The sequence below is a fragment of the Papilio machaon genome, chromosome 25 (genome assembly GCF_912999745.1).
Source record: "Papilio machaon chromosome 25, ilPapMach1.1, whole genome shotgun sequence".
NCBI lineage: Eukaryota > Metazoa > Arthropoda > Insecta > Lepidoptera > Papilionidae > Papilio > Papilio machaon.
Genome location: NC_060010.1, coordinates 2686030 through 2708345, shown reverse-complemented (window position 1 = coordinate 2708345; position 22316 = coordinate 2686030). Strand labels below are relative to the sequence as shown.

General features: G+C 33.7%; 2 protein-coding genes across 2 annotated transcripts in view; one reads left to right on the top strand and one right to left on the bottom strand.

The window, feature by feature from the left end:
* Positions 1–22316, bottom strand: part of LOC106711010 (leucine-rich repeat-containing protein 15) — a 71481-nt gene that overhangs the window by 23770 nt on the left and 25395 nt on the right. The gene's annotated exons all lie outside the window — the stretch shown is intronic.
* On the top strand, positions 1978–20709 carry LOC123722428 (lysozyme-like). Its single transcript, XM_045684200.1, has 4 exons — positions 1978–2124; positions 4588–4676; positions 19556–19619; positions 20560–20709. Exons 1-4 carry the CDS (start codon positions 1980–1982, stop codon positions 20691–20693), a joined length of 432 nt encoding a protein of 143 aa, XP_045540156.1. The 5' UTR covers positions 1978–1979; the 3' UTR covers positions 20694–20709.

Genomic DNA, 22316 nt, shown 5'->3' with positions numbered 1-22316 from the left:
TTGGAACTGTACAAAAAATACTTTCAAATTCTATAACAAATTTGTAAAACCCCTCAATAAATATATCAATTCTCACAAATCTGTCTGTCATGACTACACAAACAAGCAATCAATCTATGAAACGACTATAAGAAATGTTTTTACTACATAGATCATCCAGACAGACAAATTGATGAAACATCATTCATTTTATATGAGTACTTTGATACAAAAGCGTTTTGATATACCAGTGCTATATATTATTTTGTTTTGATTTATTTGAAAAAATTCCTCAGCATATAAATATAAAAACATTTTATTAGAGCGATATTTTTTGGTTGTTGATCTAGAGGTAAATTCAAAATTACCAAATTTATTAATGGTTACTTTAACCAAAATCATTTAAGATACTAATAAAAATCAATAATATAAGTGTAGTTGCTAAACACAGGCTATTTCTTATATATAAAATTCTCGTGTCACGGGATTCGAACTTGAACTTTTCCGAAACGGCTTGACCGATTCTCATAAAATTTTGTGAGCATATTCAGTAGGTCTGAGAATCGGCCAACCTCCATTTTTCATAACATCCCCCCCATTTAGTTTTTTTTTAACTGCGCGCGGACGGAGTCGCGGGCGACAGCTAGTATTAATGTAAAAGTTTGGATGAATAGATAAGTATTTGTTATGACGTAACTTCAAATCGGTTGAATGGTTCAGGACAGAATTAGAACAGGGATAGATTAGAATCTGGAATAACGCATAGGATACAAGTATTTTAATTTCGCGCGGACGGAGTCGCAGGCAATAGCTACGTTTTATATTTCGTATTCGCCATTTGTTATTCAAATACAGAAATCACAATTAAGTATAACTTTACTAATTTTATCCTCGTGAAAAATGTCTTAACTGAAATTAAACGTCCCCGCTTACTGGCAGCGCCAGCGGTTGGCATGAGTAGGGTGACAATGATTTTACATTTATTTATAAATTTTAAGGAATTTAATACTGTCACAAAAACCAATGCTTAGATTTTTTGAATTGAGTTAAAAGTGCGCATGCAGGAGGACAAATTTATGTCTTCTATCCACCCTAAGGTTAGGATGGGTTTAGGAATCGAATTTGTCACGAGAGAGATGAAGGGAAAGAAACGCTTTTTTATACAATCTCTTCTCTATATAATAAAGATTCTGCAACTTATTAACTTATTGCAGATGTCTATGGGCAGCAATTACTTTGTTGTTTTAGCGATACCAAATGACTTGCTCGTTTGCCATCTCTTGATAAAAAGTTCTGATTTTGATCCAACATATCATGGTCATAGTACTATAAGAACAATAAACGCGCAATTATGGATGCAAATTCGAAAATAGGAGATGCTCATTCCGAGGTAACTCTGTAAAAGTCTCTGTCGACAACAATATAGAGTTTCAAACGACTTGGAAATTATTTCTGAAGGAACTGGAGGTAATTCCGGTTCGCAAATAATAAGGCGGCGATTTCCATTCGCTTCACGGTTCTGTGTGATTTTTCTCAATTAAATGCCGTCATTTATTTTTCGAGCACTCGTCTCTTAATAAATTTATTTAAGTAGGTAATTTGTATTATTTTACTTTCGTATTTCAAGATATTTTATAGTAATGGATCACTTAAAATACTTTTATGTATCTGACCTCAATTTGCAACAATGAAACTGTCAATTACAAATTACTATTATGACCAAGGAACATACAAATTCAGCTCGCAATACAAGCTACATACAGTTACAGTTACAAACTACATAAAGTTTCGCGTGACGACCTAGAGGCTAACTCTAGGAGGTGAGTGGCAATACTGTACAGTCACGAGTACTATACGGTTATACCAATGTGTTAAGTCTTAAACCGTTATACAAAACAAAACATAAATGCATAGAGACAGGTATTATTATAAATGGATTCAAACAAATTAACTTTTGAAATAATAATTATTTGTTCACAGACTTTTAAAGCCAAAGGACAATGGAGAAACAATCAAAAATGCTGTTACTGCTTGCAGTACTAGCTCTCATCCAGGGGTCAAAAGGTCACGCAAGAACCTTCACACGATGCCAGCTTTCAAGAGAGCTTTTACGATACAATTTTCCAAGAAGTTTAATACCAAACTGTAAGTATTAATTTTATTACAAGATTACCTAGAGTTTCCATCGCTGAAGTCCCTTTATAAAAACTTTATATTTCTATTTTACACAAAGATAATGACAGAAGAGAAAAAAATGGCTTTGTAGAGCTATTTCGAAAAATGGCTTAGAGAAACCTGAGGTTAAAATATGTTAATTCAAAATTACTTTAGCAACATTATCCGCACTGTTATATACTTCTGCACATTAATCCTAGCTACGTTTAACGCTAAATAAGACTTTCTCCCGAAGGCATTGAGGTAACGCAAACTCGACACAGTATAACACTTGCATTAGCTACTGCAGCAGTTAATCAGGTGAAGCCTGTGTGTTTCTAACGTTAAGTGTACAGTCACCTTTCTTCACGGTGTTCCAGTTACAAAAATATTGAGTAATTTTGCAAGAATGTTAATTCGCTTCTTCTGGGTTACGACGCATTATAAAACTATTGTTTTATTTTTATAATCTGGTGAAATTATCTTCAAAGTGACTATGTTATGAATCGGGTATACGCGGGCTTGGAATTAATAGGATAGTGTATCTATGTGGTATTACCGATGTATTGATAAAATAAAAACAACTGTGGGATAATGTAGTGTCCCAAACACTATATTATAGTAACCACACTGTTGTCTACTATGAAGACAGTACTTTCAAAACAACTGACGGGAGCAGACGTCATCAAAATAGAATACAGGTGATCTACACCATTTGTTTAACTAATAACATTTACCGACGATAGACGATACACGTTATAAAGTATTAAAACGATTGGCGCTTTTGATATGGAACACCACCAAATACCGCGACTGTACGTTAAAATTATAATTATACGCTTTGTTATAGTTGTAAAGGCTCGTGAATTAGTCCACACTAATATTTGATGCGCTGCGCAACACAGGTTTAAATGCGATTTATTAATTATAGGGGCTATGTGAATGAAGGTTTTACATTGTCAGTGAAATAATTGGTCGTTATCTTCATTTAATTTTGCGAGAAAAATGTATATGAAATAGAATTGCATAGGAATATATCTAAATTAGAAACAGATTATATTTTATATTAGGGCAAGAAAAGTAAAATAGGCTCAATAGTTTTTTTTTTTTATTTAGAACAAAGACCTAGAATTAGAAAGACCAAATTCACTGTATAGAACTTATCGTCATCCCTGTCATTATCCTTAATAAAAACAGAAATAGCAATATGTTTTAAACGGGGATTTTGATTTCAGGAACCCTCAATTAGTAACATAAATTATAGTAATGTTATACTGTAACATATATGTAAATACGTATACATATATTTATGTTATTAGTTGGCAAACACATCAGCACTATTCTATGTAGCAACGAATATATGTTTACATAGATATATTGACGTCTTCGTTGTGTTCAACAACCGGGAAGGTCGCATCTCATTATGCGGCGTCAATCTGTCGCCCTCTACCGCCAGATATATACAAATTGTATAATATATTGAATAGTTTGATTCAGGAAGTGAAATCTCAATTATAACATGAAACAAATCGATTGAAACTTGTTTGTAAGCGAGTCCTAACCGTTTACATTATTTTATGTTTAGTAAAACAATGTTTTTGGTGAATTTGTGGATAAAAATGCAAATAATTCGGATTATCTTTTTTATTTTTATTCCAAACGAAATGTCTTCTATTTATAAGCTCTTGTGATTTCTTCAAGATTAAGAATCAGACAGCAAATGTCCGTTTTTGATTCAAGGCTTGTATTAATTTGAATTAATTCAGATTAGATTGGGTTGGGTTGGGGGGAAGGCACTGCGGGTCTGTACTGTGTCAATTAAGGCGGTGCCAGTTAACAATTTTAAACTTAAATGAAAGGGGATCTCGAAATGTTTTGTCATCTGAATGATGTCCCCTTTTTATGCAAATACAAGATCTGTCCCCGGCGTTCGGAGTTTGTGAATGCTTATAGAGGTCGCTGAGAGCAATTCATTTGGTTTGCGCGGCCGACTTAATGTTATTATTTGAATTAAGAATTTCGGAAGTAGACGAATTTAATTTACTTAAACAACTGACTGGCTTTTATATTCTTTATTTTTTAAACAAAAAAGTAAACGACCTCCTTGTTTGTGCGGACTTAAAGCTGTCAGAAGTTTCATTTGACTTATATATTCGAAATGAAAATCGTATTCATCGCTGGCATTTTTTTAAAGTGTTTGATAAATTAATTGTGCTTGAGAGGGACTGGCTTTTAAGTCGCGGACTGCGAGTGGCGCTTATTAATTATTTAAAAAGCTCTGCTAACTGTCTTAATAGACAAATAACTTATAAAAGTTTGATGTGGTCCGGACAATCTTTAGATGTGTTTTTTTCTTTTTTTTTGACGTAATATAATTGATTAGTTTCAGAGTTAAACAGAGCTTAAGTATATACAATATTGTTTGTAGTAACCAATGCCGTGTTTTGTGTTAAGGGGTGTGCCTGATTGAGCACGCTAGCGGCCGCACGACCGACAAGGTGACCAACCACAATAACGCCTACACCAGCTACGGTCTGTTTCAAGTAAGTTTATATTCATTATTTTTTATTAAAGTGTTAAATTTTATATCTTCTTAGATTAACCCGGTCATATAAAGATCATGATATCGAATTGGCAAAAATCACAAGATAATTTCAACTAATTAATTATTCTAGAAGACACAGATATAAACGCTATCTAACTACAGCATTCACTTGTTTAATGTATACACAGTCATAGTAATCTACGATCTCACACTTAATCTATACTAATGAGCCATAATGATAATCATACTCTGAGTACAGAACTAAGTTTTATATTAAGATCGATAATAGACAAATAGATGCAAGTTATCAAAACACTTTATCCCCGTTAGAATATGTTATGGCTGATCGCAATTCAGCTGAGCGAATCAGTAGTTTGTCACGCAACGTTCATAAATTCATGTTTGCTAATTAGAATCCACGTGGACTACGCACCGCAACACTGTCCGTGCGTAAGCATTAAAATGTTTAAATTTAAATTACGCAATTATACTACATATTTATTTCTTATTTACTTGCAAATTTAATCCTTCATTATTTATACGAGTATAATAATTCCTATCATCAAAAGAATATTGCATTTGTTTTAAAAAAATAATAATTGTTAATTCTTTATTTTCTTTATTTGTTACTACATTTACAAAGAGCAGAAATTCGTCTCCGGAATCTTGTGAGGAAAAAACAAGTATGCATTTTTAACCTCACAAGATTAATATAGTCTAATTATCTTTAGTATTTAGTACCTAAATTGTAAGTCAACATATCTAAATATGGAGATGGAGATCTATATATATTTCAATATATTTCAGTATAATCAAATAGAAATACAATTAAGGATCGATATTTAGTATTAGGGGGTTTATACCGCTCATGGGGGGCGTGATGCGCGCACTAATCTGTCGTTAATATGTTAATGCCGTAGCGTTGCGAGATACGCGCAGCTATTTAATTGGTCGTGCTATTTAAATTATGCAGATTTCAACATCAATGAGTTTCACCGAACCTTTATCGCTTTTAATTGTAACGTTATTCGTGTTTATTGTTTCGCAAACTTATAGGATAAATTAATAAAAATATAGTTATAAATCAATAGTCTTTCTAATATGTAATTTATTCGATCACAAAAACATGAAATGAGTATAAGATGGCATTACAGTATTGGTTTGAGTACATAGAAAAATGTATTGGTACTAAACTAACATCTTAAATTCGTAGCGTTAGAACGTATCAGGGTCTTCTCGCCATATTATCTTGGATCTATACCCACCACTCTAGTCTAATTCTTTTCAAATATGTTGACGGCCCAAGGTCATCGCCACACTGCGCAGTGCCCTTCCCCCGCTTCCCCCTATGCACCGCTACACCTAACATTGTTTTCTGTTAAGTGTAGCAAGCCAAGATACCTTAAAACTACTATACAATCGAGGATCCTTGGACAACATATTTAATAATACTCGTATAAAATTAACAGATTAATTCTTTGATGATTCGGAACCTGTCTTTACATTAATAAGACGTAACATATTACTGGAACCATCACACGTTCCAGTGGTGGGTTGTACTGGATAGAAATAGCTTCCATTAAAATATTAATGTATCTCTAACTTTATTCATATAACAAACTTAATAAGTGACACGTAGTCGTCCATTACGACCGCCGTCATTCATAAGTGTCACGGCAACAAAGTTCACAACTCACTCGTATCGCCTCCAACTAAAACGTGCCTCGCGTACAACTCTACAATTAGCTTTGGCGAGCGGATTTGCATGATTCAATGATAAAGCCAGGCGTACACTAGCGTTTTGTACAGTCAACTGCATAAATATGTATACATTTATACAAAAAGCATCAGAAAAATATGTATGCACGAATCGGTCCCTATGCTTCTATCCTCATGGACTTGTACTCATGTACAAGTTGTTGACGAATATGTGCATATGTATTTTTAAAACCGACAGACTATTATTATAAGTTTCTAAAGTTTTAAGAATGATGGCTTCGAAGCCATCTATTTAAACTACGGTAGATCAAATATAATTTTCATTCCTAATCTAACGTTCTTTCGGCGCGGAATAAGAAACGCAACTGTAAACCTGGCCTTAGCTTTCCCGTGTGAAATTTGCATGATTCAATGCCATAATCGTGGCGGCGTCACTACAACGAATTCAATGATAACGTGTTTAGTGCGACAAACTTTTATGGCTCGGTGAGAGAACTGCTACTATTATGATTAGTTGTGTCAGAAAACATGTGAAATTAAAGCGTAGAAAATTACACTCAATTTATAACATCTACAGCAGGGATCCCCAAACTATTTTGGACAAGTGACCCCTTTCCCAAAATGCACTGTTACCTAAGACCCCCCCTTATGCATAATGGTCCGCTATATCTTAAAACAACTGCTACAGAGTGTTATTTTTCATTCTGACTTAAGCCAATAGAAGAAGACAGAGTGGGAATTAGCAATGCTTTAAGTTAGCAGACTATTATTATTACGTGTCGATTTTTAGACCTCGGCGACCTCCAAAATAAGTTTTGGTTTATATCGACCCCTTGGAAACCGATATCGACCCCTTGGGAATCCCTGATCTACAGTGCGACAATTTTGCGACACTTTTTGACATTGAAAGGGGAGCGCTTATGAGCTATTGTAAATTAGTTTAACTTATAACCACCGGGTCAGTTAAATTTGGCGTTTTATAGTTCGTCAGTCTATCCGGCTCGAATGGTAATTGAAAACCAAATCGCATTGTTTGTTCTCCTTTGACATTTAGTACAATAACATGTCACTACTATACACTAATTACGTATCTAAATTAGCAAGGAGTGACATAGATGAGAAATACAAACAACAAATTATTATTTGTAATGCAATAAATTCTTGGTTCATCTGCAAGTAAATATTGTTTTGTTAATTAAAGTTAAAATGATGTATTGGAAAATTACATCGGTAATATATGATATAATTATAATATAATACCAATTAAAGTATAAATAAAACCTTAAATTAATATTACAATCTCTAAATGAGAAATTATTTTAATCTAATAAAATTTATTAAATAAAAAATCGGATTTAATCTAATTAAGTCGGCCTAATTTTAGTCTTCTTTCCCTTCCCACCTTTTTCTTATAAGGAGATGAGGGGAAGTGAATTTGACGGAGGGGGGAATGCATAGGGAGGAGAAATATTCTCTTTCTGTGTGTCTTTCCTCGGTCGATTAGAGGTAGGCAACGCATCTACAATTGCGGATGTCTATGGGCAGCAGTCACTTCGCTATTTCGGCAAATCAAGGCGGCCGCTCGCTCGTTTTCAACAATAACAATATAAAAAAAATATATGAAGTACAGTTGAATATGTTTATGCAGTATCCTAAGTATTCCCAGTACAGTGAATATTTTTTTTTTTTTCAAAAATATAAAAGCTTAATTATACACTTTTACGTGTTAATTTCCAGTATATTCGTGCACTATCAATAGTTATTTTACGTATCTGTTGGATTCATGGTTTCACAACAATCAAGTATGAACTCTAAGCATTAATACTTGCAAATTCGTAGACCCACTACGGCGTAGTACTTCTCTGTAATGCAAAGAGTTGTAAAATTGAATGAAAAATTAAATCATGTCGAATTAGCATTTCACTTTAAATCCATTTTAAAGACTTTAAGAACCGCGATCAAAGTCAGACGAAATGTTAATTAATGAAATGCTAATCTTTAAATCTAAGCTTTTAAATCGTTTCAAGTTCGAAAAGCTCTTATTAAACATTCCCTCTGAAAAAAACTGAAGCTAGGAACAAATGAGTACAAAATGTTATATTCATTTGTTCAATTCCACAAAATTTTAAAGTAAAACTTAGTAGTTAATTTAAAAAAAACTGGCTCAGCCATCATTAGTATGAGAAATTGAAAAACCCAGCTGAATTGTAAATTTTTTTCCGATGTAGCTAAAAAATGGTGAACTTATCTCACGACTTTCTCTACGTACCGTTATTAAGACGCTCCCAAAGTCCCTCTCTGAGGGATTAATTATTTTCTTGAGCGAAGCAACGCGATACATTTGTTGGGACAGTTTTAAATTATAACTTTAATACAAATACGAAGAGGAAAATGTTTGGGTAATTTATTTCAGGCGCATAATTTATTTATTAACAACTGCATAACTTGATAATAATTCTGAGTAAATTATTGGTATTATATATTAACTAGCTTTCGCCCGCAACTTCGTCCACGCGGAATTAAAATAAACCTTGTAGCCTATGTGTCCTTCCAAACAATGTTCTATATCTGTGTCAAATTTCCTCAAGATCTGTTGAGCCGTTCTAGAGATACCTTCAAACAAACATCCATCCATCTAAACATTCGCATTTATAATATAAGTATAGAAGTATAATAATATGATTAGTTTCCCTTTCTGATAACTCAAAAATATAGTCCTACAAACTTCTCTGGTCCGGTTTAAGTGGTACTGTTATTACATATAGTTCTGTCAAAAAATAAAAGGATTTTCTTTGATCTTAGCACACTTTTGACAATAACTTTTGCCCACCGTTAGATAAGTTTTGATATACGATGGGCTTCACTGATATCAGTGTAAATAAATACTGGTTACTATAAGTATCAATTAACAACAATAATTATCATTCAATTTATAATGAAATTTGTGAATGGTAATACATTAACAATCGGCCGTATCAAACACAGAGATTCAACGTAACAATTGTCACAAATTAGCAGATTGGAGCGGAATTGTGATCAGAGTATCGACACCGGCCATATCGTATCAATCAATGATTACATTTCACACAATCTATCAAATGTATTGAACAAGCCCATTCTATCTATCTAACCTTCTTTCTCTAATTAAAAGTACTGCAGAAAAAAGTAACAAATGCCTGACTTTTTCACTCCGCGAAAGAATACAAATCGAATGCTACTTAAACTTTAAAATTAGTAAGGGCATTAAGACAATGAAACGATTTTATATATATACTCTCATATTATATACCTAACATACAAACATACTTTTACATATCCGTGAAAAAAACGTTGCTGTCAGTGGGGCAATTTCTTCTTGTGCGTCTCCTCCTCTGTTGTTTAAAGGTAGGCAAGATATCTGTAATTGTAGTAATCCATGGGCAGCGGTCGCGTCGCAATTTCGGCGGATTTAGATGACCCCTGGCTTTTCCACCTTATTAGAAAAGAAGATTAAAATTGGCACGTACCAAAATTACCATTAAACAGTTTTAACTATTTCCCTTATTCAGAGAAGTAAACAAAACACGACAATGCGTTGTACACTTGAAAATGTAACATGATACAAAATAAATTTGAGGCTACACCCATTAGGCGTTCACAATGAGCCATTTTATTTGAAAGCTGGTGTAATCATAGTACTGCTATTATGCACCATACAATCAGTCGCGAAATGACAAAGGCACTGTTTTGTATACCACTTCGACCGCACTTGGTGATAGCTATTGTATTAAATAAACTGCATTACTTTTATCTTCATTTAATTATGTAATCTAAAGTACTAATATTTCTAATATCAGTGAAATTTTCAGTCAACAAAAGTATGTTAATTGTCAACTTAATCGTAAAATTAAAATAAAAAAAGTCAACTATTTGCAGATACAATCATCCACATTTACAGATCCGAAGGAAGGTATGGACCTTTAATCGACAAAGGAGGGGACGCACAAAAGATCTGATATATGTCCCTTTCTCTGCCAAATCCACCTGTCTTTCCCATCCCTTACTTATAAAAAAGAGCATCAAGGGAAAGAGGATATAAATTAGATCTCTGACACCCACACTCATCATAAGAAAAGCGGAATAACTTCCAATGGACACGTGTCTTCTGTGTGGTCGTAGTGGCAAGCCGGTCGATTCGTGCAAAAGATGTTTTTTTTTACACTAATATACTAACCTCCTACCAAGATGTTTAAAATTTAAGCATACTGTTGTACGGTTCTTGTAAAATAACTAGACTGACTGACATTCTGACTAGTCTATCACGATTATCTTCAATTTAATAGATAAAGCTACGTAAATCATTGCTCAACAGTGTGAAATTAGCATAATTAACTGGGTAATAACTAATTAATACGAGTCTCGACGCGCATATTAGTTATCTCTATAACTAATTGACTAATACATTACAGTGGATTTGGCGGAAGAGGGGACGCAAAGGAAGGGTAAATATACTCTTTCTGTGCGTCCCCTTCTCCGTTGATTAAAGGTAGGCAACGCGTCTGCATTTGCGGATGTCTATGGACAAACGGTGGCTATTTCGGCGAATTCAGGTGGCCGTTTGCTCGTTTGCCACATTTTGATATAAAAAAATACTTGTCATTTTTGAAAATTATTGTAAGATTCATAAAACAAATACATTTTTTTAAACAATAATTATTACAATGCACTGCTTGAAAATTACTACAATTATACTATTGTGAGATCTTTATAATTGCCAAGGCCATGCTTTACCTTAAAAAGAAATTGGCTCTAATATATGGTTTAACTGTTGGTTTCCATAGAGACAAAAACTGTGTTTGGAAATTTGTAACACACACTCACATGCATATTTTCTTAATTTTAATTTTCTTTGGCAAAAAGAGACTGCAACATGTATTAAGACAAGTTTCACAGCAGTTGAATACCACGGTAATACAGTGAGTCTTGGCAACCAACTTTAGTATCTTGTTCTTTGGCAGAACATAGGACGCTTTATCGATAGAAGCGATAACAGCTTTACATAAAATACTACATCCCATAATCGTAAACGAAGAAAAATGTTTTACTTCAGTTATGAATCTACCTAAATAAAAGCTGACTAACTAAATTCTGGTCAATTTGCTTAGTGCTACATGAAACGTTAGCAGGACCAAGAATGTTATACAAAATTTCTTATGTAGAAAGAACAGAAAGTCGACATTTATTTGGGAATAACGGTCTATTTCCGTTTTTCATGGATGGACATTTTTATAAGCAATTTATAACAATAATAAGTATAGTTAATGTCACTCAAGACTAACGTAACAATTAAAAGCTGAATGAAAATTTTGAAACAAGAAAAAATACTAAAGTAAGAACAAGTGATAAAATCATCACAGTAGTTCATAGATTAAGTAGTTTATCATTATAGGCTTTGGTTAATTTTTGTCTTTATCTTTCGTAAAGAAAAACAACATATAAAAATGATAGTTTACTCTGTACTATTTCTTATCTACTAACATATGATGTTATCGGTTTCATGCAATGCATTTTGTATCAATTGCTCGTAACACGATAATACAAGGCGTTGCAATGCCATCAATTTGCTAACCTAAGAACGGATGCGAAGTGTTAGAATAGATCAGTCGCGATAACTGTAATAGAAGTAGGTCGGGCCAATGAACTTATCCGTCTTGGTGCGAAGTCCAATGCGTATGATATCTTAAGATAGAACCCAATAAACGATCCTTATATGACAATTGTTATAATTAAATTATATCAAATCTAATATATAAAATTCTCGTGTCACGGGGTTCGAACTTGAACTCCTCCGAAACGGCTTGACCCATTCTCATGAAATTTTGTGAGCATATTCAGTAGGTCTGAGAATCGGCCAACATCTATTTTTCATAACCCCCCCCCCCATTTAGTTTTTTTTTTTTTTTTAACTGCGCGCGGACGGAGTCGCGGGCGATAGCTAGTATTTAAATAAAAAAACAAAAGAAACGGCAAAGTAAAACAATATTACTGAGAAATAGAATGATCTAGTTCCTACATCTTGGGACGTTTTTCAGTCGTTCACTGGCGAGATTGGTAATCCCAGCCGAAAGTATTAGCTCGCAAGACGTTATTTACTGAACGCCCCGCCTCATTTCAATCGACTTCGATCACGAACTCGATTTAGTGATGTACATTCTAGCTCAAATATCGATATGTTATTGATTGTTATTGATTTAAAGTTTACAGATTACTTTATATGTTTTTCCTTTGAATTAATATAACTATAGTAACAATATTTAAAAATATTCATATTATCATCAATGGGCATAGTTATATTTCGTGTGTGCGAGGCAATTTTGTGATAAGTATGAGAGTAGATAAAGAGACTGAATGAACAAAACAGATATGTCGATTAAAAAAAATTTGTTCGCGCCCGAGATGCGGGCAACCCTATAAGCGAGCGAATTTGAGTGACGTTTTTTCACCTAATAATATTTAATTAATGAGGTTCGAAATCTCTTCAGAATTATCCTTTGAAATTAAACAAAGTTAGTGGTAATTAGTTTTAGTTATCTCCAATCATATACCACCTGACTTAGTTGTTTGTAATTTCAAATGAGACAACTTTATTCTAAATGTGCAACGTATCACTTGCTCGCAGTCGTAGCTATGAGATGAAAGATAGATTAAGTATCAGCAGTTTCGTAAAAAGAATTCTGCATTTAAATAAAACGAAAGAAAATCTTATTTCGATTTGCATAAATTACACAGAAGTTTTAAAAGTCTCGCATCTACTTGTATTTAAAGTATTATTCTAATTGCAAAGACTATGCAAAAGCTAGGACAGATAAATTAGTATCGGTTACGCATTTGAACAGGTAGAGATTACAAAAACGCATTTTTTGTAGACTTATAAGTTCACCTATTAATTCATCGGATTTAATAATTATCTTTTGAATGTTATGTGTAACTTGAAATTCTTCGAAGTATTAATAAAAGAGCTTTCTATAAATGAAGATTCAATAGTTTCTCGACAATAGTTCGTTGAAGCAATCTCGCCCCTACGTCTGTATTACGCGACGGTGTCTAGACGAATGGTAGCTGAGTGATACACTTCCCCCTCCACAACGAATAAATTGAAGCAACGTGAACCGCGTAACGAGCGCGTCCCTGCCACAATGCAAATCGTACCTCACTGACGTCGCCGCGGGCTGCGGGAATCGACTGATTCAGCAACGTTCATGTCAAATGTAGCGGTAAATTTAAAATTTTAAAGCTTTCAATAGAAGATACAATGACACCGCAGTATCAAAGATCGTTTGCATAGCATTTATCTTAGACTAGCTGTGACCCGCGACTCCGATCGCGCGGAATAAAAAAAACATAATAAGTAGCCTATGTGTTCTTCCAGGTTATGATCTATATCTATACAAAATTTCATCAAGATCCGTAGAGCCGTTCTGGGTATACTTTCAAACAAACATCCATCCATCCATCCATCCATCCATCCATCCAACCAAACATTCGCATTTATAATATTAGTAAATAATCATAAAGTCGAAGTTAAACTTGCATATAAAACAAATATAAATATTGCATATAAAACCTCAAATTAGGAATTAAAATAACATACTATCTAACTATCTTTGAAAGACAACTGTGACTATTTATTAAGTTTTATGTTCAGAACACAGAATTATTGAATAAGGATTACGATCACCTATATAAGATACCACGTAAAGTAACGTTACTAGGAAATTTTCACCACACATCAAAGATGCGTATAATAATTATTATGTAGATAAATACGGCCATACATTTGAATTGAAGACGTTCACAGGAGTGTTTGTTATAACACAACTCCCAAATACTGAGCATACGTTGAACGCTCTGTTTATAATTACTCTGTGGTGTTCTTGTGAATATAACCGCAACCACTTCCTCAAGATGCATAATTAAAGTCGCTTTACATTCGTAGTTAACAAACGCAAATTAACAGTAAGTTAAGTTCTATACGCCGTCGACAAACAAATCTCAAATTTGTGTTCGCAAGTTAAAGAATACCAAATGGTATAATGATTTTGTACACGACTTTGTCTAGTGTCTACATAGAATAATAATGAATATTCTTTCGTATTTCCTTAAAAAATTGTTCATTTATTAATTGAGTAGCTGTCGCACGCGATTTTGTCCGTGCGGAATTTAAATAAATTTCAGCGAGATCTGTTGAGTCGTTCCGGAGATACCTTCCATTTAAACTTCCGCATTAATAATATTAGTAAGAAGTAAGGCTATATAAGAGATTAAGCCACAAAAGAATATCTTAAAAACTTCATAGTAAATCCTTTTGAAATCTTTTAAAGCCTTTGTGAAAATGTTCAATGAAGTCGGGTTTAAAGATGACAAGGCATAGTGCGGCAGACACGCAATAAGAAATAGAAGATCGTCCGGAGCTTAGTTCCGGACGTTTATTCGACACTTGATACTTATTTCCTCCGCTAGATGTCGCCGCATGCGATATGGTTCCATTGAAATTGCATTTCGGACTACCTTTCGTTTTACAATGTGACGTAATTTTCGCCATAAGTTGGAAAATTGGAGTCAGCAATTTCATAGACGTTTTTGATTTAAGATGTTGTTTGTCCCATTTTTTTTACATTTCATATTGATGTTCCAGGATTTGCCATAATGATCCAAATTACATTCTAATGTAAGTAATGTAATGTAAAACTTTTGTTTATATTATTTTAAAAAAATGGACGCCGCGGTTGGTTCGTAGGCTAAAAAATGTCTTGTGCGAAATTAATTTTATATTAATCCCTATACGAAAGAATATAATAATAAAATCAATCTAATTTTTTAAAACAAATACAAAGTCTAAAAAACATGTAAACCTCAATGATCACTGTAATACTTAATCTATGAACATTAACAGATTTTAATGTTGCAGAATTCAAGCAATTTAATATTCAATACTGACACACTTTTGTCGTACCCCGATGACCAGTCACTGACTAAAACAAAACACGATGCACATTGAATGGGGCTTTTAAAGTTTTCTTGTGCAACGCAAGTATCGCCAAATGTTTCTTTTGTGAATCGTTATAGTTCCACGATGTGAGAATTTTAAAACAACATCTTATTAAGTGACTTTTAGCTTGTAATGGGTAACAAGCGCATTGCAGACATGATATTCTCCTTTAAGATTCTTAATAAAGAAATAATAACCTTTATTTAAGTTCAAATCTCTGGTTTTTATGTGTTGTTATATCAACTAAATGACATTTTTAGTAGTCACACATAATATGCGTCAGTTGTGTATTTGGGAAAACCAAAAACCCTATTATTGAATAAAAATACTGACTCTCATCCTTAATAGATATATAAAGTTTCAATTTAATTATTTTTGAAGGTGAATAAAATTCCAGCAATAGTATCCATTGAAATATGTTTATTTCGCTTCTGACGGAAAAAATAAAAAACGCCCAAGAGGACGCAATAAATAATAATTAGAAGTAATAAAGCAATCCTCAGAGACGGCTAGATATTTCGTAATTAATTTCAGCTAATTAATTATATTAAATATTTCGGACATTAATTATTCAAATGACACAGTCAGCAGTTATTAATCAGTTGTGTGTTAATTTAAAATTATGGTCGATAATCAGTGTGTGGTCCATGCTGAATTTAATAATAGTAAATTATCAAGGGACATGCGGATTCGGTTAAAATTTCGAGTGTAATCCGATGTCGCGTTTGGAGATCCGCAAAAAATGATTGTCCCTCATTAAGCTCTGCGGTTGAGATATTAATCGTTTAACCGCATCGAGTATTGCATTATTTCACAGCGTTGACGACTATAATTGAAAATGGTGTAAATGTTTACTTGTATTTTTAAAATATTTATATATATTTAAAATGTCTTTTCTCTTGCCCCCAGTAACTATAAAGTGTACGAATATAATTTCAGATTCCCACTATCGTAATTATAAAGTATATTAGAAGGATTTAATAATAAAAAGATATACGATTTATCAAAATACAAGTACATGTGTATATACTGAACATATCTAGTGATATAAGCAAACTATAGGTACAGATTTATATTTGTACTGTCTTTCTTTTGGTACAGAAGGTTTACATACCATTTTGTACACAAAAACCTATCGAAGTAATGTGATATTTGATATTAATACGGCATACCATTCAGTCTGTCTTTCAAAATAACTTAAAATAAAATTAGCATTAGTGAAAAAAAGACACTTGGTTTTATTCTAAGAAAAAAACAAGCGTAAAATCAATAAGTCCAGACTTGACCTATTTAATTTTTGCGTAACGAAATTCTATTTTCTGATCCAAAGCAAATTTAATAGTCCGTGGTCAAATTATTTGTTGATAGAAAGCTTAACTTGGAACGAGGAATTTATTCTAGGCGCGCGGTGAAGTCATTACGTTGACGTTCCCGAAAAAAAAAGCTCGTTTAAAAATGGCCGATACGCATTTCTCCATTAGGGGCGCGATAAAAATGCAAATTCCCACCGACATGGCCGCCCCGCCTGCATTTTGTATTTTGTCAGCAAACACGTTTTTAATTAATTCGCTTATTTATTTGAACGTCGCATTGACGATGCCTACGGGCGATATTATCCATATCGTTTTATGTTATGTCGTTTCGGGATTTTCACGGGGGATTTTCTGTACGCTCATTCGACCATTTTATTGTTGTATTTAAACCTTAATTAAAATAGCACAAATTATTACAACCTGTTTGTTTATCTTTATTTAATGCGTAATCTCATTATTTGCTTGTTTAGTCGCTGTATTATGATATTATTTGATATGATATAATGCAATTACAAGTATATCAATTTATTATACAAAAAACAACTGCTAAATGTAATGTATTCATTATTAATACGAACATGCGAAAAATGCATCAGTTATACAATGCAGTACTTTAAAACATAATTACTGGCATTGGCTCAATAAAACGGTTATTAAAAATACGGTAGAGTGCACCAATAAAAACGTATACAGATTTATATTTCGGTCTTCATTTAGAAATCTACTGTTAGTACTTAAAAAACAAACATATGCAATGAAACAAAATATACCAATGACGTAGCTCGAAATCAACTATAGAAATCGTTCTAAGTATAAAATATCTTGAAGAAATATATTTTCCAACTAATTAGTTCAATATAACATTATATTAGGTCCTTACATATGAAATTGGCGTTTTTCGTATTGGCCACTTTAATCACGAATTTCTCCTCTTTGGTAAGGAATTCCAAATTCAAATTTGTACAGCTATAGACTCATGTATTTGTGGTTCGATGACCGTCATTCATTTGTTTTTTTTCTTCTGTTTTTTTCTGTTTGCGTCACTCATTTTACAAAATGGAAAACTTAAAATATCGCATTCTTTACGAGTACGAGTTCCGCCGTGGCACTAGTGCTGCGGAAACTACTCGAAGGGTGAATGATGTGTATGGCGGTCGTGTTGCAAAAGAAAACACAGTTCGTTTTTGGTTCCAACGTTTTCGTTCTGGAAATTTCGATCTGCAGAACAAGCCCCGTGGACGGCCTGAGACTCAAGTTGATAATGAAGAGTTGAAGGCTATTGTGGAAGCGGATCCATCGCAAACCACGTCCGAGTTAGCTGCAGGCTGCGATGTTAGTGATAAAACTGTTTTAATTCACTTGAAGCAAATTGGGAAGATTAAAAAGCTTGAAAGGTGGGTACCTCACGAATTGACTGAAGCAAACCGGCAAACGCGCGTCGACTGTTGCGTTACATTACTAAACCGGCACAATAATGAAGGTATTTTAAACCGAATCATTACCTGTGATGAAAAATGGGCTCTTTACGATAATCGGAAGCGCTCAGCGCAATGGTTGGATCCTGGCCAGCCAGCCAAATCCTGCCCCAAGCGAAAATTAACCCCAAAAAAGTTACTTGTAAGCGTTTGGTGGACTAGTGCCGGTATTGTTCATTACAGTTTTCTCAAATCTGGCCAGACTATTACGGCTGATGTCTATTGTCAGCAATTGCAAACCATGATGGAAAAGCTAGCGGCTAAACAACCTAGGCTGGTCAATCGCTCCACGCCACTGCTGCTTCACGACAACGCTAGACCACACACTGCGCAACAGACGGCTACTAAATTAGAAGAGCTTCAATTGGAAAGTCTAAGACATCCTCCGTACTCCCCGGACCTTGCTCCAACAGATTACCATTTTTTTCGAAATTTGGATAACTTCTTGCAAGGGAAAAAATTCAACTCCGATGGGGCAGTCCAAATCGCCTTCAAAGATTTTATTGATTCCCGTCCGACTGGTTTTTTTAGTAAAGGGATCAATGAACTACCTATGAGATGGCAAAAGTGCATAGAAAATAATGGTTCATACTTTGATTAATTAAATATATTATATTAAAAAATATTCGACTTTTTGTTCCTCCCATACAAAACGCCAATTTCATATGTAAGGACCTAATACTAAGAAATAAAATTTCAATCTAGTGAGTACCATCACTGACAGAGGTTAGTACGAATTAAGTTCTCAAATAGAATTTGTAGCGAATTCCGAGATTAATCAAATTAGAGCCAACAGACAGACAATCTGAACGTCCGGGAATAATATCGGAGACGGAATATTATTAGAAGGTTGTCGTCGAGACCGCTCTGCGGGAGCCGGTAGTTGCAGTTAGCTTGACAAATGAACCGGTTTTCTTTGACAATGAAATAGAAATTAATTTCAAATTAATTTAATTTTGACATTGTTTTCAAACATAATGAAAATAGAACTAATAAGTATAGCGCGATTGACTAATCCTGGTCCAATTGACGAAAGTGAATTTTAGGGTGCAATTTCATTAGTTGATAACTCGGTCATTATCCAGTATTCAGGGAGTCCTAATGAAAATGAACGGTCGATGTACAGCAAGCGTCGTGCAGGAACTCAGTTGACGAGCATAATGCGAGGTGAGGAAAACTAAGGACTATCGCCCAACGTATACCGTAACTATTTATGAAAACAGTTTTCACATGCGACCACTGTAGCATGTTTGAATAGGAAATCTATCGCACCACGCATGTGGACGCTAACAACGAATGAAACTGCGCCTTAAAGTAGATAATGTTTTTTTTTGTTTTACAGATAAACAACAAGGAATGGTGTAAAAAGGGCAGGAAAGGCGGTCACTGCAGCATGAAATGCGAAGGTACATAGAACATAATCCTCTAATCTAATTAACACGCCTCCAATTCGGTGCCACATCTGTTGCCGAATGGAGATTCGCTTTTAGCATTATCTATGGCTCGCAGCGCGCAGCTAACCTCTCACTAATTCTCTTTTAATTTCGATAATTTGCGAAATCCCCGCGCGAATGGTCTTCTAATCTTTATTTATTAGTAATTTAACGATACAGTTCTGGTTGGTTTTATAAACAATATAATGTTTTTACTCGTTTATTTCAATTTTAAAAGATCACATCGATTAGATTTAATTAATTATGTTATAATAATTTAGAGTCTTACTTACAAGTAGGTTAATGATAGCTTAATTAAGTTTTTAGCTTGAATTTGTAACTAATAGAAATCTACAAAGAGAAATCAAAATCTATATAGCAAACATAAAACCTTAGAGAATTTTGAAAGATGTTCGCCCAGTGAAAGTGTACCTTAATACAAGCCGTCTTTAGATAATACATCGTATCGTCGTCGAATATGTTATTTTCACTCACGTTGGAGAAACTTGTTATTTAAGTCAAACAACGTGATTCACGGCAGCAGCGCTAGTGTTAAGTTGCGAGCTTACACTGCACCCTACTTTGTTATTCTATTCATGTTTCTCGTGCCGTGTTTCCACTGCAAAACACACGTGAAAAAACAGTCTCTTCTCTTTCATTAACTTGAAAAAAAACAGATATAATGTGTTTATCTCCATTGACAGCAGGGTAATGTTTTCTATGAGCTGAACCGATTTTAAGTGAGTGAGTTTTCATTCGATTCGTGTTTATACCCGGAGTGTCATAGACAGGACACATTCAGACTGGCTTTCTGACTGACATGTCTTTTTATTGGAAACTGCATACAATTATGTTCAGTTAGTGTAGATAATTATTTTGAAACATTTATAAATAAGGTTTCATTATGTTCCAGATCTGGTGAACGAGGACTTGGCTGACGACGTGCGGTGTGCGAAGAGGATCTACGATAGAGTCGGCTTCAAGGCCTGGCCCTCCTCCTACGCTTATTGCAAGGAGAAGAGCCTTCCCGATCTGTCTCGATGCTAATTTTTTTTTACATAATGTCCACAAACTTCTTGAAATGACTATCGTAAGCTAATTTTCCATAGATTTTGGTCTAAATTATACTCTGTTTTATGTATACAAAAACACAATATAACAGATAAATTAATATTGTTTTATGTCATATTGTTATCTCTGTTTTGGAGAACGATATATTTTTGTCTTAGTGTTTCGGTGGTGGAAACTCATGTCAATATTTAAGAAGTTTGCCGACATATGTATTGCTAAGGCCTTGCGCGCACTATTATTTATCGCGCGATTTTTTGGTTTTATCAAATAATGCACACACAAGTGACATAAAAATCGCTGCGATTTCATTTTATAAGTGTGTACTAGGCCTTATAGTAATCATTTTTACTTTTACTAACATTGCTTTTTCTGAAATAAAAGTGTTGAAAATAAATGTGGTTTTTATTTCTGTAAACGCTTTGACTGAATTAACTAAATTTGATATGGATAGCAAAAGGTGGTAAATTCATTTGCAGATGTCTATGAGTCACTGTCACTTCGCTATTTAGGCGAATTTATGCCTATCTCTAATCGACAGAAAACATACCGGACAGGACAGTAATCTCTGTGTCAAATTTCATCCATTTTCGTTTTGGAATTACTCGTACCTGTAAACAAAAATCCATCCATCCATCGAGCTAAACTTTTACATTTATAATATCAGACCGGATATAGTAACAGATTTTTATTTTTTACAGCTGCACTCAGAGTCAAAACTATTTTAACATATAAATTATCTAATACTGTTTCAGAATTATTAATAACTAATACTGTAAATTAAACGATAAATTTATTAACGACAATTATTTAAGTAATCTGAGTGAATATTTTAATGAGGCATTTCCTTTAACAAAGCTTTGATCATTACCCCAATGTAATTGTCTCATTATTTTATCAAGAAAAATAATATTTAGCCGCGAGGTAAATTTTATATCTAAATCTATGTTTAAGTAATATTATACAGAATGTCAAAGTCACTGGCTGACAATGTTATTTTTTGTCAATGGATTTGTTAGAATATACATTTAATTTTAGAATATACTAGCGTTTACCCACGACTCCGTCCGCGCGGAAAAAATATAGAAAACGAGGTAAAAATGACCCTATGTCCGTTTCCTGGTTCTAAGCTACCTGCCCACCAATTTTCAGTCAAATCTATTCAGCAGAAAGTCGTGTTAGTTACACTATGAATAGTGTAACTAACACGACTTTCTTTTATATACCTATACCTATATATATAGATGTAAGAACGTTTCAGTGTTTAAATTGATGACTGTTTATAATAAATCTGTGTTCACGTGATATTTAAGTCTTTCAACATAATATCTACTTAAGACGGTTTTAATCTATTACAGTTCGCTTGTATCATCAAAATTGAGATTTCAATAGAAAAATTAAATAAAAAATCTTACTAATATAAATGTGAAAGTTTAAATGGATGGATGGATGTTTGTTTGAAGGTATCTCCAGAACTTAATATAATTCCGGAATTTAGTATACATGTAAAACATAGTCTGGAAGAACACATAGGCTACTTAATAAGTTTTTTTTTAATTTAAATTTCGCTTGGACGAATTCGCGCGGGACTAAAGACTCAGT